Source organism: Vespula pensylvanica, chromosome 3 (genome assembly GCF_014466175.1).
Source record: "Vespula pensylvanica isolate Volc-1 chromosome 3, ASM1446617v1, whole genome shotgun sequence".
NCBI lineage: Eukaryota > Metazoa > Arthropoda > Insecta > Hymenoptera > Vespidae > Vespula > Vespula pensylvanica.
Genome location: NC_057687.1, coordinates 2,762,230 through 2,777,229, shown reverse-complemented (window position 1 = coordinate 2,777,229; position 15,000 = coordinate 2,762,230). Strand labels below are relative to the sequence as shown.

General features: G+C 37.3%; 1 protein-coding gene across 4 annotated transcripts in view; it reads left to right on the top strand.

Annotated features, from left to right (window-relative positions):
* Positions 1–15,000, top strand: part of LOC122627571 (protein trachealess) — an 88,167-nt gene that overhangs the window by 18,011 nt on the left and 55,156 nt on the right. The window contains exons 3-4 of one of the 4 annotated variants that reach the window (XM_043808778.1): positions 1,807–1,854; positions 8,804–8,833. The exons of 1 other annotated variant lie outside the window; for it this stretch is intronic. In XM_043808778.1, coding sequence (XP_043664713.1) covers positions 1,807–1,854; positions 8,804–8,833 — 78 coding nt within the window. The remainder of the gene's footprint in view (positions 1–1,806; positions 1,855–8,803; positions 8,834–15,000) is intronic. 2 more of the 4 variants (XM_043808780.1, XM_043808779.1) reach the window with 2 other exon arrangements.

The following is a 15,000-nucleotide window of genomic DNA, read 5'->3' as shown; positions in this document are numbered from 1 at the left end:
GTCCCCTTTTGTAACTTCTCGCTTCTGAAGACTCTCACACCTGTATAATATGTTTCAAGATTTCTTAGAGAACGAGGATTGCTTACGTGAATCTACTTGCGAGCTAATACCTATGATTTTGGAAAGTCGATCGATCGATCTAGGAGAACACGAACGTCGAAGTAGAACTTATTCGAGTGGCAATGAGTGTCATCGTGCTGTCATAGTAATAGCGTACCATAAGAAGTCTCGTTGTAAAAGCAGTACTCCGTGAGTTTGACTTTAGACGAGGCCGAGAGTAGGTACATAGATGCTTACCGGTCTGGCTAGTTGCCTGTTAAGGCAATATAAGATCTCGTGTAACCGGGCTACGCTTCACTTTTTCTCTCGTTGGAAAAGTATTTCTCTCTTTCTCTCTCTTTTCTCTCTTCCTCTCTATCCCTATCTCTATCTCCCTTTTTCTCCGTCTTTCTCTTTAATAATCACCCAACACAACTTTTCAACGTTACTTCGAAATCCAAGACATTGCAAATGAATCTCTTTTCTCGCTCGATCTTCGATGTCTTCTCTTCCTCTCTGTTCAGGACGGGTAATCGATAATCATTAGTCACTCGGCTCAGCGATTACCATGGACAAGAGCTCGCTATAAGGCAAGCAAAATGGAATGAAACGAAAGTGTAAAGCGTGAGTTTACTATCTGTGGTGTAGACTCCGATCTCTTCCCTTAGAAAATCAGAGGGTATAATCCCATTGGGTTTTAATCGATGATCCCCTTTTACCAAGGCAAACGCTACGAGTTTCGGGAGACCGGGAGAGTTAGAAAATCAGAGGGACATTGTCGGCGGTGGTGTACACGTATATATTGCACGCACAGATAAAGATACTTCGTAGATGGTGGTAAGGGAGTTTTATTGCCGTCACGGGACTCGCGTTCCGAGTTAAATGAAGACGGAGAGCTCTTCTGGTTTCTCTTCCTCTTGATCTCTTCGACCTAGCGATAACGTCATTCGAAAGAAAAACCGTAAAGAACAGGATTAGAATTGGTTGTTAAGACGAACGGTGACCGACTCGCCACACGATCTCGCGGTTTTCTTTTATGTTAAAGCGTGTGGTTAAGGGCAGGATCATGAGTGAACACGAGTCCGAACACGAGTAGGCTGACTTTCGAGGGGCGCGCGCAACGTCAATTCGCCGGAAAGTTCGGAGAGAGGGGACGTTTCACGAAGGGTGGAAGAAGGTTCGAAGCGCGAGCACGAGGCCGACACGCGCCTTCGCTCGATGACACTTAAGCACTACACATGCCAGTGTTCTCGACCCGCGTCCTCTCGAATGTTCCAACTTTTATCGAAACTTCGACGTTGTCTTTTTTATTTTTCTCTTTTTCTGCTTTCTTGTTTTTTCTTTTTCACTTTTTATTCTTTTCTTTTTTTCTTTTCTTTTCTTTTCCCGATCACGATGCATTCAAAGAAAAAGTGCGTGTCTTCTCTCGTAGTTAGATGGAAGCTCGAAAGATCGTCGTACGAAAGGATAGTGAAATTGTGGACATTATGAGAAATTTTTGTTTATCGGTGTTTAATCTTTGTTGGTAAAAAAAGAGAGATAAAGAAGAACTTCGAAAGAGAGAAGAAAAAATACAGAGAAAGAGAGAGAGAGAGAGAGAGAGAGAAAGTGAAAGAAAGAAAGAAACAAGAGATCGATCATGGACACGGTAGAGGCATATAACGGAACGTGGCAAACGCCGAACTTGTGCATCGCGTATAAACAACATCGAGCAACGATGCAATTGCAGACGATCAATAACGAATTTCATTCGTGGTTTCGTTCTAGGAAACCGTCCCTGGACGACGTCGGGAATCCTACTTCCGTCAACGCACGGTGAGTACATTGTGAATCCTCATTCGTAAACGACAAATTGTCACGTGATCACGAGGATAATGTTAATTCGCTGATACGATAACGCGAAACGTCAAAAGGGATTTATACGTATATATATATTTTATATAAATATTATTATATATATACAAACACGATTGTTTTATAAATTTTGAAATGAATTTTTAAATGAATTTTTAAATGAATTTTTTTTTCATAAGATTATCAACATATTTTATAACATCTAGTCAGCACAAGATGATATCGTTCTTTCGAGGGTACAACGTGGCAGGTAAAACCGTCTTAAAAGGGGGGTTTTACGTTATCGCTCCCGATCATCTGTCCCTCGTCCTCCATCGAAATCGGCCTATATCCGCAGCCGTAACAATTGAACCCGTAATAGAATCACATTTATTCTTATTACCGGCCGAGGTCAAGCGACCGAGCGAAACTTCGACCTTTCGCCTAACTCGCTTTATTTTATCCCAAGCATTCGAACGTTCTCTCTAAACTTTTCTCTCTCTCTCTCTCTCTTTCTCTTTTTATATCTCTTTTTTCTTTATCTTCTCTCTCTCTCTCTCTCTCCCTGTCTCTTTCTCTCTCTCTTTAGAAATTTCGTGTTTGATCGTTCGAAGACATGTCGATTTTACAAATAATTTTATCTCGTTCATCTTTTCTCACTTTGTATACGTAAATATATACGCGATATATTATATTTATTGAGATTAATTCAAAATGATCACATAAGTTACATGAAGATTGTACGATCAGATGAATGCTATATATATATATATATATATATATATATATATATATATATATATGTATGTTTGTGTGTGTGTGTGTCTTTCTATCTCCTGCTTTAGTTTTTAGTCCCACAGAAGAATAAGTCAAGTTCTTTGTTTCCCCCGCTGTGCGAAGATGCCGCCTTGTAGATACATGTCTGTCGTGCGACTACGAGATGCTCGTTAAGAACGACGATGATCAACGACCAGATCGAGAATCATTCTTTGGTATCATAAAAGAAACATACGAATGGAGAAATGAACGAAACTATCGCAGAACGTATTGATTCGAGCTGATCTGAGAAATTTAATTATAAAAACGTTTCATTTTATAGATATGTATGTGTAAGTGTATGTACAATACGTATAACATCAATTCTAGATGACAATCGAATATTTATTACTCGATATATCGATTTAAAGTGGAAGATTGAATAATACAATCAAATTGCATCGAAGCACGGGCACGTATCTCTTTGAAGTGATAAATAAAGCTTCGATTTGTCTAACCAATAATTTGTTGAATAATTTTGCTTCGGTTCTTTCTGTCTATACATACTTACATAAGTATATCTGCGATCATTAATGGCGTTAGTGGGGATATCCTTTCTGTGACCGAGTTTCCCTTTCTGTTAATCATACGTATCCGTTTCTGTTTATACTACATCGAGGTGTCATCATAAGCGATAAAATAATGTTTTAGTAAAATAAATAATATGTGTAAAAAACAATCTGATCCAGTAATGATAACTATATAATAGCATGGTAATTTTTTGTCGATATAGTTATTTATGAATAATAATAAGTGAAAGTGTGATCTGATAAAAGATAAATGATTCTCGATTCAGATAGATATTAAATGTCCATTAGATCGAATTATTATAAAGTAATAAATATTAAATTCTTCGCGTGTGAGTGCGTGTTTGCGTACCGTGTGTGGGAAGCTTTTAATTCAAAGTGTCTTACAGACATCATTATTTACATTATCGTTAAATAAAATGAAAAAGCTGTCATCATTGACTTGTTATTTGCTTGTAGAGAGATATCATTACTTGTATCATGCATTTTCATTAAACACTTACGCATACATGCTGATATTTTTTTGCTAATGAAATAATAAGCAATTGATCGGACGTAGCTTTTAAATTCAGAAAATTTTCACAAATTACTTCATTATTTACGTTACGAATAAACTGATAAATTACGTACGAATAAACTGATAAAACTGATATAATTTAATAAATAAATCAAGTCAATAAATGAATAAATAAATAAATAAATAACTGAAGAAAATGAGAAAATTATTATTGGTTTGACAGATCTTTACTACTTATGATACATATTAATATTTCATATTGATTTTCAATATTTCACTTAGAACAGATTCGTGGATAAAGAGAGAGAAAGAGAGATAGAGATAGATAGAGAGAGAGAAAGAGAGAGAGAGAGAAAGAGAGAGAGATGACATAAGATACAGAAAGGAAAATTTGGTTGCATGGGAAATTTGTGGGAGGAAAGAGATTCCCCGCTATGAGAAATTAATGGCCGCAGGTGTACGCTGAAGAAAACCGGAGGCATGCATGTAGCTTCCTTTCAACGAGGAGATTCTTCTTCAGCGGCGTCCTCTTCGACTGTTCGTCTCTTTGACCGTTAGCAGCGTGTGCTGCTCGTGGTGAAGGCTCATGGCAAAGGGGACACCCTTCTCGCAGGACTATTAATATTAATGCGTTCCGTCGTTCTCGGCGCATTGTGTTCACTCTCGCGGACTCGCGGTCCAACGTCACTCGAACTCGTCTTGGGACTTCCGATGGCTGAAGGTGTCGATATTTCTTCTGTATTTATCGATACTGTTAACGTTAATCTTTCACATCGTATCAAATTTAACGAATTTAGTATCGTGAGAGATTCATCGTTTAATAACATCAATTGAATCATAATATATATATATATATATATATATATATATATATATATATATATAATTATATAAATTCGTAAATAAATATGTAAATATATATATATATATATACATATATAAAATTAATGATGCTTCTTAAATTAATATTAGAAGTTCCTCTATAATTATCTTTTTAAATAAATTTATGGTAAATGTATCTATTCCTTGTTTTTCTTGAAATAACATAATCAAACTATATATGAAACATTGTAATTACATCTTCTAAACAATAATTCATTCATGGATGAAACCATTAATATTTACAAAAGAAGAAAAAACATGCAATATTAATATTTATCAAAGAAAAAAAAATATATCTCTTTTTCTTAGTTATTTCGAGTATTATAACAAATAGAACATATTTAATATATGAACAATTCTGTTTTATATATCTTCATTGTATGTAACAAATATCTCATATCTACTTACTGCAAATGTATATCTGTATTATATTTTCGTTTATCTAAAATTTTATTTGGAACATTTGGAAAACTTTTTTATTCGTTAGATATAGTATTATCGATGTTCGTTGTTTCAAGCGAACTTCGAAATGATCGAGAAAGGGAATTGTGTCGATGCCATGCTCTCTTTCTCTCTCTCTCTCTCTCTCTCTCTCTCTCTCTCTTTACGCTCCTTCTTTACGCTCCTTTTCTACGCTCACTCGGACTCCGAGACGAATCGGTCGAGATATGGTATGGTAGCCGATCATCCGTACCATGCGCTTTCTTCTCCTCTAACTGTACGCCTACGCGAAGCTCGCTCCGTGCGCTTCGCTACGCGCCTTTTCTTCGACACGGTTCTATTCCTCTCTCTTTCTCTTTTTCTCTTTCTCTTTCTTTTTTTCTCTTTTTCTTTCTCTCTCTTTCTCTCTCTCTCTTTCTTTTTCTCTTTCTCTTTCTCTCTTTCTCTCTCTTTCTGTTTCTCTCTTTCTCTCTCTCTTTTTTTTCTTTCTTTTCCTCTTACTCTCTTTCTGTCTTGGCAAGATCGATCGATCGATCGGGAATCGAATCTCGATCGATTCGCTCTATCCGAAATTACACTCGTCACGCCTTGTATGGGCCTACGTAGAGTATTTTATACAGAAGTAAGGACGGTTTCCTTGCCTTCGTCCTTCGTATGTATTGCAAAGTAATAAAAAGAAAGAGAATGATAGAGGACTAAAAAGGAAGTTTATTAGAGGTTTATTATACCATGACATAAGTCCAATAAATATAAAAACAAAAAAAAAGAAATGAAAAAGAAAAAGAAAAGGGTAACGACGCGAAAGTAATGTGACAGATAAATTATTATTTAAGATTATCATTTGTTCGAAGAAAACTGAATAATTATATCGAATAATTTTCATCGATATGACTAAAGAATTTATTTCAATGACGAATACGGAGAAAGAATTTCGTATGGAATATAAGGATAAATTGATTATCATAAGAGGATCAAGATGAAGAGAGAGATAAAAAGAAATAGAAAAGGAATAAAAAGAATTTATTATTCCATGATGTTTGTATTGATAAAATAAGTGAATTCGATAAATACAAACAAAAAAAAAAATAACAACTATAACGTATAATGATGTTGGAAAAACATTAAATAATTATTTTGTATTATGAAAAAGGATCTATTTCCAATGATGCAGAGTTTCGTACGGAATATCAGGTTAACTAGATTATTGTACGAACGTTGAGAAAAAAGGGAGAGGGAGAGGGACAGAGAGAGAGAGAGAGAGAGAGATGGAGATACTCAGGAAAGTATGAAAAAGGTCATAAGTACGAAAACCCCGTGGGGTGCCAGGCTCGCAAATCTTGTCTCACCCGATAGCCCGATGATATAAAGAAAGGATTATGCGAGTTATTCAGATTCTCGATATCCATCATCTTGAATTATCACGCCGCGAGTTCGAGAAAGCTCTCAAAGAGTTATTATTCTGGATCGGTGATTTAATGCTCGCGCCACCTTACGCACGATCGCGTACAGAGGAATTATGCGCTAGGCCAGGTTGTCTCGTTGCTGGTGCACACGGCGTTGCGGGAGTTCGCTCTGCTTTTTGTTACGACGATGAGTTACAACCGTGGCACGACTCGGAGCGATTACGTTGTAGATACGTACCGACGAAACTCGACTAATCCCCCGAAGCTCTCCGAAGGATATGAAAAAAAAAGAGAAAAGAAAAGAAAGGAAATGAAAAAAAAGAAAGATAGAAAAATAAATCGTGGTCGAATTCTATCTGTCTTTCTTCTTTTTTCTTTTTCCATCTTTCTTCCCTTTTTTTTCTTTTTTTTTTTCTATCATTCAGAACGATTTTCGTGACTCGCGGAGGGCATTAAAGGTTGATTGGAGAGTAACGCGAGTTGTGAGTGACGTAGATCGAAACTAAGGTCAGAGACTAAACAGGTCGAGCAGGTTTTAAGTAGTCCGTAGACGTCTCGCAAATTAGAAGAACGTGCATCCACCGAGCGCACGTGGCTGCCCAGAGCAGACCGCCGAATTTCTGCACGTGGGTTGCTCGGAATTCCTAATAAGTCAGTGACTAGACAGAAGTCTTGTATTCCTATCGGCCGCGGGCAGGTTGTTCACGGTAGCGAGAGAAAGAAAGAAAGAGAGAGAGAGAGAGAGAGAGAGAGAGAGAGAGAGAGAGAGAGAGAGAAATGGAGTGACGTCATGGATACGTGGGATTCCTCTCGAGCAGCTGGGTCACGTGCTGCGGCAGAACGTGAGTCTAACTCAAATGCGAATCCCGGAGAACCGTTCTGAATCGAATCCCAAACGAAGCCGATCGAAAACGTCCGACTCGACGCCTGCTTCTTCTTTTTCTTCTTCTTCTTCTTCTTCCGCGATGGACCCCTCGATCGTGTATACCCTTTGTGGCCAGGATGGAAATCGTTCCATTCGGTGCCCTCGTCCTACCGGTTGACCCAATCAACCTGCTCTCGTCTTTATCGTTCATGTATCCGAATTCGAACAATGTTAAGTTCATCGTCCTGAAATATCGGCTAGGGTTATTATATAAATATAATAACTACGTAGGCTCATTAAAGTTCAATTAATACAATACGTTAATTAAAACCGTACCGATCGATTTGAACTTTTAAGAAAGATGTATGATATTACGAGTATAGGGAGTAAGTATCGTCAATGTTCAACCAAGTTACGTACGTAGGTACGTAAGTACGTACGTACGAGGAGAGATACAGAAACGGCTCTTTTTACTCGAATCCCGAGAGTAAAATACTGCGCGTGATCGAGATACTGTCGCTGAAAATCCCTTAACGCAAAACCCAGGGAGAGTAACAACGGGCATTTTCATTAGTCGAGTGGACTCGCCGAACGGTAGATATTTGATTCGGTTTTTATCCCGGTGGTCGGCATTCCAGGCTCCGCGGTCGCTTCGCGACTGCCAACGGAAAAACGCCCGCAAAGCTGACTTCTCGATCGCGACGTAAGAAGAAATCCCGTTTAGGAGCAAATAATATTACCTTTAAATATGCTGCCAGCTCTAACTCCACTCCCCGTATTATTTATACGGAGGTAGAATCCGAAGTTCGTTGGTACGCGATAAAGAAACCCAATGTCCAAAATCCGATGGTTGATCGTATCGCAAGGATCACGGGGATCATCGGTGTCCTTTTAATTTCAACATGGACCATCCGTTTAACCGACCGAGTAACGTTAACTCTACCTACTATCGCGTTTTCCTAAGATCGACCAGTCGGTATCTTTTGAATGTACCTGTAAACTAAGTGGTTGATCTTATCTAATCTTAATATAATTGCGAGCGTACGTCATGAAATTGCTTATTATACTATGGAGAAGTTGATTCGGGAACTATAATACGGGGTTCGAAAATTAGCTCTACCTGTCCGCCTACCTACGCCACGGCGATGATAATGTCTGCTTATAGACATAACTACCTATGTGCGCCAAACTACCCATCTCTCTCTATCTCTCTCTCCCTCTCTCTTTCTCTCCTTCTATCTTTCTCTATAGGTTGAAAATAATCTTCGCGATTCTTTCTCCTCTTCTCTTCTTTCCTCTCTCGACCTACCCTTACTCCTCCTCATTCTCAACCTTTTCCTCTTTGGTCTCGTTCGCTCTCGAGCCCTTGCCAAAACTAGTTTATAAAACGAGCCCAGGCTCTCGAACTGCTTTCTTCTTGCGATCCAATGACCTTCCTGTCGTTGAGCCATTGTGACGAAGCTTGTTTGTGTTGTTACAGATTTGAGGAGAGACACTACGCTTTCGAAAGGTATGCTTTACTCTTTGCTAAGCCAATCAATCCCGTTGCATGTGTGTCCTTTTTATGTTGCTTTGATTCCCTTTTTCTCTTCTTTTTTCCCCTTTTTTCTCTTTTCTCTTTTCTCTTTTCTCTTTCTTCTTGAATCTGAGACTTGTAATACAATGTCCGAATTTGCTCACGCTTTTTCTCGCATGTTTCTTCTGTAGCTATGTGTATGTAGTATATGTATGTAGTAACCGTTACAAAGACGGGAAGAAACTTTACAAGTTAAAGCGGTGGCAACGAACCAACGTTTATAAAGGACGATCAAAAGAGATTCGCGCGTCCGATAGTTACGAGTGAAACCGCAAGTGGGCCGGCTCCGAAGTAATTATTGCGCGTCTCGACAATTAACTTTTTGTCGGCTCGCGCGAACCTCTATGATTTCGCAGGAGGTATAGAGAAATAATAACGATCGGATATTCGGACCCGATCGAATCGTTTCACTTCTTTTTCTTTTATCTTTATCTTTTTTCGTTTTCTTTTTATTCTTATTCTTATATCTCCCACTATTCTTAACAGGTTTAAAGTTATCCTCGAAAATTTTCATTTCATCTCGTCAGAATTAAAAAGAATAAAAATAAGAGCAAGTGAAAGACGAAAACGAAGACGAAGACGAAGAAGAAGACGAAGAAGAAGAAGAAGAAAAAGGACTATGTATCAGTCATTTGCAATGATAATTTTTCGACTCGTCGTCGTCGTCGTCGTCGTCGTCGTCGTCGTCGTCGTCGTCGTTGTCGTCGGCTACATCTTCGACGTATTCGTGCGAGAATGAAGGGTGTAAATCGCGTTCATGTACGTAAATATTCGGCGTTGAGAGGGTAATTATGTAAAAGGAAAAGAATTTGTAAGCGTAAGAAAGGAATTGCAGAGCAGTGCCGAAGAGATTCGAAATCGTTCCGGAGTATAGGCACTACCTACCTACCTACCAGCCGGGAGAGTCGTTGTATTATAATGTGTCGAAACGAATGCTTTTGTTTCCCGAATGAGTTACCGGGCCTCTTCGACCGTGTGTGCCGGCTGCCTTTTGTGGATTGCGCGCTGCTTCATTTGCCGCGGTTCAAGGTGGGCCGAGAGGGCCGTTTTCGTCCACTCTCAGAGAAAGAAAAAAATAAAGAGAGAGAGAGAGAGAGAGAGAGAGAGAGAGAAAGAAAGATTCAAGAGGTCGAGGACCCATCCTTTTCGTCTGCTTTCGAACTTCATCTGCTTTCTTCAACATCTACGATCTTAAAGTATTATTATTTGTCAGGAAAATTTTTTATCTCAAGTAATTATCATCATCCGTTTCTTGTTTTCATACGATATGCTTCATTTAAATCCTTTCAGATAAACTTCAGCTTAATTTCATTAAAAAACATTTCTCTCAGTTATTATGGAAATTAATTTTAAATGAATAATTATGAGAGGATCCAATTCGTGACATATACAACTAATAATAAAATCTATCTTGTATTTAATTATATTATGATTATAAAGAAAAATTTATAATTGATTTAGACAATTTTTTCGATCACACGAGATTCGTTCGATAATCTTTATCTTTCAATATTAATTCTTCTTTTTTTTCTTTTCCCGTTGATTCGTTTCCACCTTTCGCGAGTTTCTGTCGACGGAATTGCTATCTCCACGCTATCGTTACTTGTAACGTCATTCTCTCGGAGAACGCACGACAAAGTATAAAGGAGGGACAATTACGTATAGGTTTTATCAACATGTCGACGGATTTTAATATACCTTCCTTTAATGACGTGCTCGATCGAGATTCATTGCATACGCATGAATCGAAGTACTTTATAAAGCGGAAAAGTAAGTCGGAATGCAACTAATGGAACAGGATCGAAGGGCAGAGCATAGTATACGTATAGAAATATATATATATATATATATATATATATATATATATAGAGAGAGAGAGAGAGAGAGAGAGAGAAAGTGAGTTCGAGGATTCAGTTCGGCACAATTCCGATCCCTAAGATCGTCTCTTAAAAGGCGTTTTAAATCGGTGCTCCGTGAAAGAGAATCTCATACAGATGGAAGTATATAAAGGAATTCCACCAACCCTAGTGCTTTATCTCTCTTTCTCTTCCTCTCTCTTTCTCTTCCTCTCTCTTTCTCCCTCTCTTTCTTTTTTCTTTTCCCTCGTTTTGAACATAGACTGGCCTATCCGCGAACTTCATTATTGATTTTTTCGAGGTTCGTCACGTTTTTCTTTTTCTTTTTCTATCTTTCTTCTTTTCTTTCATCTAGCATTTATTTTCGTCCTTCCTTCTCTTTTTGTTTATTTATTTATTAATTTTTTGTTTGTTCATTCTAAGAATTCCAAAAGAAATTTAGAAGATCGACAGTCTTTTCGGTTTTTCGTCGCAGAAGCCTTTAAGCTAATAATAACATTTTCGATCGGATCTTCCGTGGATGGTTTTGAGATATCCTGAGATAATACCTAAGGGAAGGTTAGGATAATGGGTCGAAGGTTGACGGAGGGGTGGAAATGGCTACGGGCGACGAACACTCGACGGTACCGCAACTTCGAGATTCGATAAGCCTGCTAGGATCTTTTATTAGGATCTACTCGACACCCTAGCTACGCATCGGGTTAAATCAACGAAAGGATATCGCGTACTTGTTTCTCGCGACTTGTTGTCGCGGGGAAGAAAAGGAAAAAAGAAAGAAAAAGAAACCATGGCTTTTTTATTTTTCATCATTGAATGGATGATAATCGGGTGAGATCGAAATCATGGTACTATCGATTTCTCTATCCATCGAATAGCCAAGCATTAATAAGCAAAAAAGGAAACGTGTAGGGGAGATTTCGTAGAAGCAAAGCGATGCTACTCGTTTATTCCATAAATCTCTCAATAAATAACGGGACATATTGGTAGTGCGATAGCACGTTGGATACAGTGGCTGTTTATCGTATTCCACAAATGCGCCGGAACGCATTTAAAATGTATCGAACTGTCACGGTTTAGTGGTTTTCCCGATTTTGACATTTTTCATCTACGCCTAACTGTATTCTAGAAAGAGAGAGAAAGAGAAAGAGAAAGAGAGAGAGAGAGAGAGAGAGAGAGAGACAGGGAGGGGGGGAAGGCCCTAACGCAGGGTGCGCCTTTAGGATTAGAGAGTTATTGTGTGTTCTAAATGCGTCGGTCAAGGGGGAGTGAACAGGACCCCCTTTCCCACTTTCGACAGGGTAATCCTGACCATAAGAGACCAACAAGCAGCCCTCCTAGCAACGTACCTCGCGTACTTTGTGGCCTTGACGATCTCGCCATGTGCTTCTCCATAGCTCGTTTATGCTACGGTGGTGCATGCTTGTGTTTTATACCTTACCGATTTACTTTTATCGTGTTATAATAGCCCACGAGCTCGGAATTGCTCTCAAGAAGAAGAGACGATTTTGATCCTAGTCGACACACCTACATACACGTATAATCGTATACACGTATACATACACGTACGTATATATATATGTAGTTTAGAAGATGAAGATAAAAAAGAGAAAAGAGAAAAGAGGAAAGAGAAAAGAAGAAGAAAAAAAAATAATCGAGCCAGCCATCCCGGTATATTGTCCTATAGGATTTCAAGCTTATTTTCATACATACATATTTGCCTATGTCGTTTACGATAGTAGACACCGTAATGTGGATTCTGATTTTCTTCAGAAAACGAGTCGAAATTGAAATTTATAGAACGAAATAGATGGACGAATAGACGGCGTTGCGTAGTTAGTTAGAAAGGTTCCACCAAGGTCCTTTATTTCCTTCCCTACGGGATCTGTGTAAGTATAATACGTATCAAAGCAACGATGCTAATTCTTGCGACGGGAAAAGTGCTTCGGCTCGATTAATCTCAATATATAGACGATAGGAAGACAAGTAGTAAGAGAGTATGGGTCCTCCTAATCTGCATGAGCAGATTGCTTTGAGAATTGACACCGAGGATTTTGTGGCTCCCTTCGAAAGTGCTATAGCGATTCGTGTTTCTATGTGAGAGGAGACTTCTCATCTTGAAGCAAACCCTTGGCCAACGTCGTCTTATCCTTATAGCCTCTCCTGGAACTTTTGCCACAAGACACGAACTCGATGCATATATTAACTACGTTTAATTGGGAAGAGGACACCCAAGGACGAGACGCGGAAGGATTCGTACATTGCTCTTCGTTATCGGTCGAGTACCACTCGACGTATCGAGTACCACGGACTGCTTGAGTTCTTACCGAATTTCCAAGAAAACGAATACAAAATGAAAAAGAGAGAGAGAAAGAGAGAGAGAGAGAGAGAGAGAGAAAGGGAAAGAAAGAGAGAGAGAGAAATAAGAGAGTGCAAATATTCATCCGTCGCGTTTCTCGTTATCGGTCGTTGTCGGTTTCGAGTACTACTTCGATGTATCGAGTAGCACGAGCTACTCACGATCCTCCTTCGACGAAGACTGAAATAAAAAGAAAGTACAAATATGTTTGCTCGCGCGTCGTTAAGCACGACGAATTCTTTCATTTCCTCTGTCTCTTTCTTTCTCTCTCTCTCTCTCTCTCTTTCTTATTTGCGTCCTTTCTTCTTACTCGATCGTCTCCGACATAATCGTATCTCCAAGCGCGCGTCGTTAAGATTAATGGTTATTAAAAGGAATACTTTTTTCCTATCGAGCGTGCTCGATATTCATCTGTCTGCCAGTTCGTAAAGAGCGCAACGTCTTTTCCCCTCTTCGTGATGCTCGGAATTTGACGCGCGATTGAGCGCGTTTCTCTCGAACGGACAAAGACATTTTTATCGTCACGTGAAAGGAAAAAAAGAAGAGAGAGAGAGAGAAAGTGAGAGTGAAAGAGGGAGAGAGAGAGAGAGAGAGGAGATACACCAAATTTTATTGGAATCGTATCATTAGTTCGCACGATTAAAAGGAACGCTTCATTAATAAAGATGAATAATACCAGTCTCCAAATTAATACTAACAATACTCGAGACAATGTTAATAGTAATAATAATAATAATAATAATAATAATAATAATAATAATAATAATAATAATAATAATAATAATAATAATAATATGATAATGATGATGATGATAATAATAATAATATAATGATAATAGTAATAATAATAATAAGAATAATAATAATAAAAACAAGAAGAAGAAAAAGAAAAGAATCGTACTGTAGTGATACTAATGAGATTAAAATGTTTTTAATTCATAAACGTATTTGAAATTTTCGTGTTTCGTCAGCTTTCGCACGCTTATTTAAATTTGTCTTAAAGTTTAAATGAATGAAGACAAATTCGATTAAAATATTCTATATTTCGTTCAATTATTATAATATTACTTCTACTACTACTACTACTATTAATAATAATAATAATAATAATAATAATAATAATAATAATAATAATAATAATAATAATAATAATAATATTATTATTATTATTATTATTACTATTAATATTATTACTATTATTATTGTTATTATTACTATTATTATTATTATAAATAATCTGTTAATATTTCGTATACAAATGTATGATGATTTTTGAGAACATTCTCAAATTATGATTATAATTATCATCATAATTATAATAATAATGATACACAATATATTGGAATAAAATAATCAACGAAACAAGACTATAGAATAAATCGGACATCACATTAATTCAGAAACAAGAAAATAACACAATAAAAAGAAATATCCATACCTAATACATCAAACATATAGAAGAAAATAGGAAAGAAGATAGAAAAATAATACATACAACTCGCTAAGGAAATCAGAGAATTATGGCATTAAGAAAAAGTTGAAATAATTCCCATCGTATTATCAACCGAAGTTATGCCAGACAACATTCATCAATACATTCGTACATTACAATTACATCTAAACATACAATTACAGAAATCAGTATCATCCTGGACACATGTGGGGTTACAATCATAAAAAGATTCTACATAAACAATATTTTTTTTACAAAAGTAAATACTATATAAACAAACAACCATAAAGAACAGTGATTCACCATTTCGTACCAGATACAAGGCACATTTATGAAAGGAAATACATGGAGAATATAAGAATAAGAATAAGAATACCAATCGTAACAATAACAATAACAATAACAATAACAATAACAATAACAATAACAATAACAA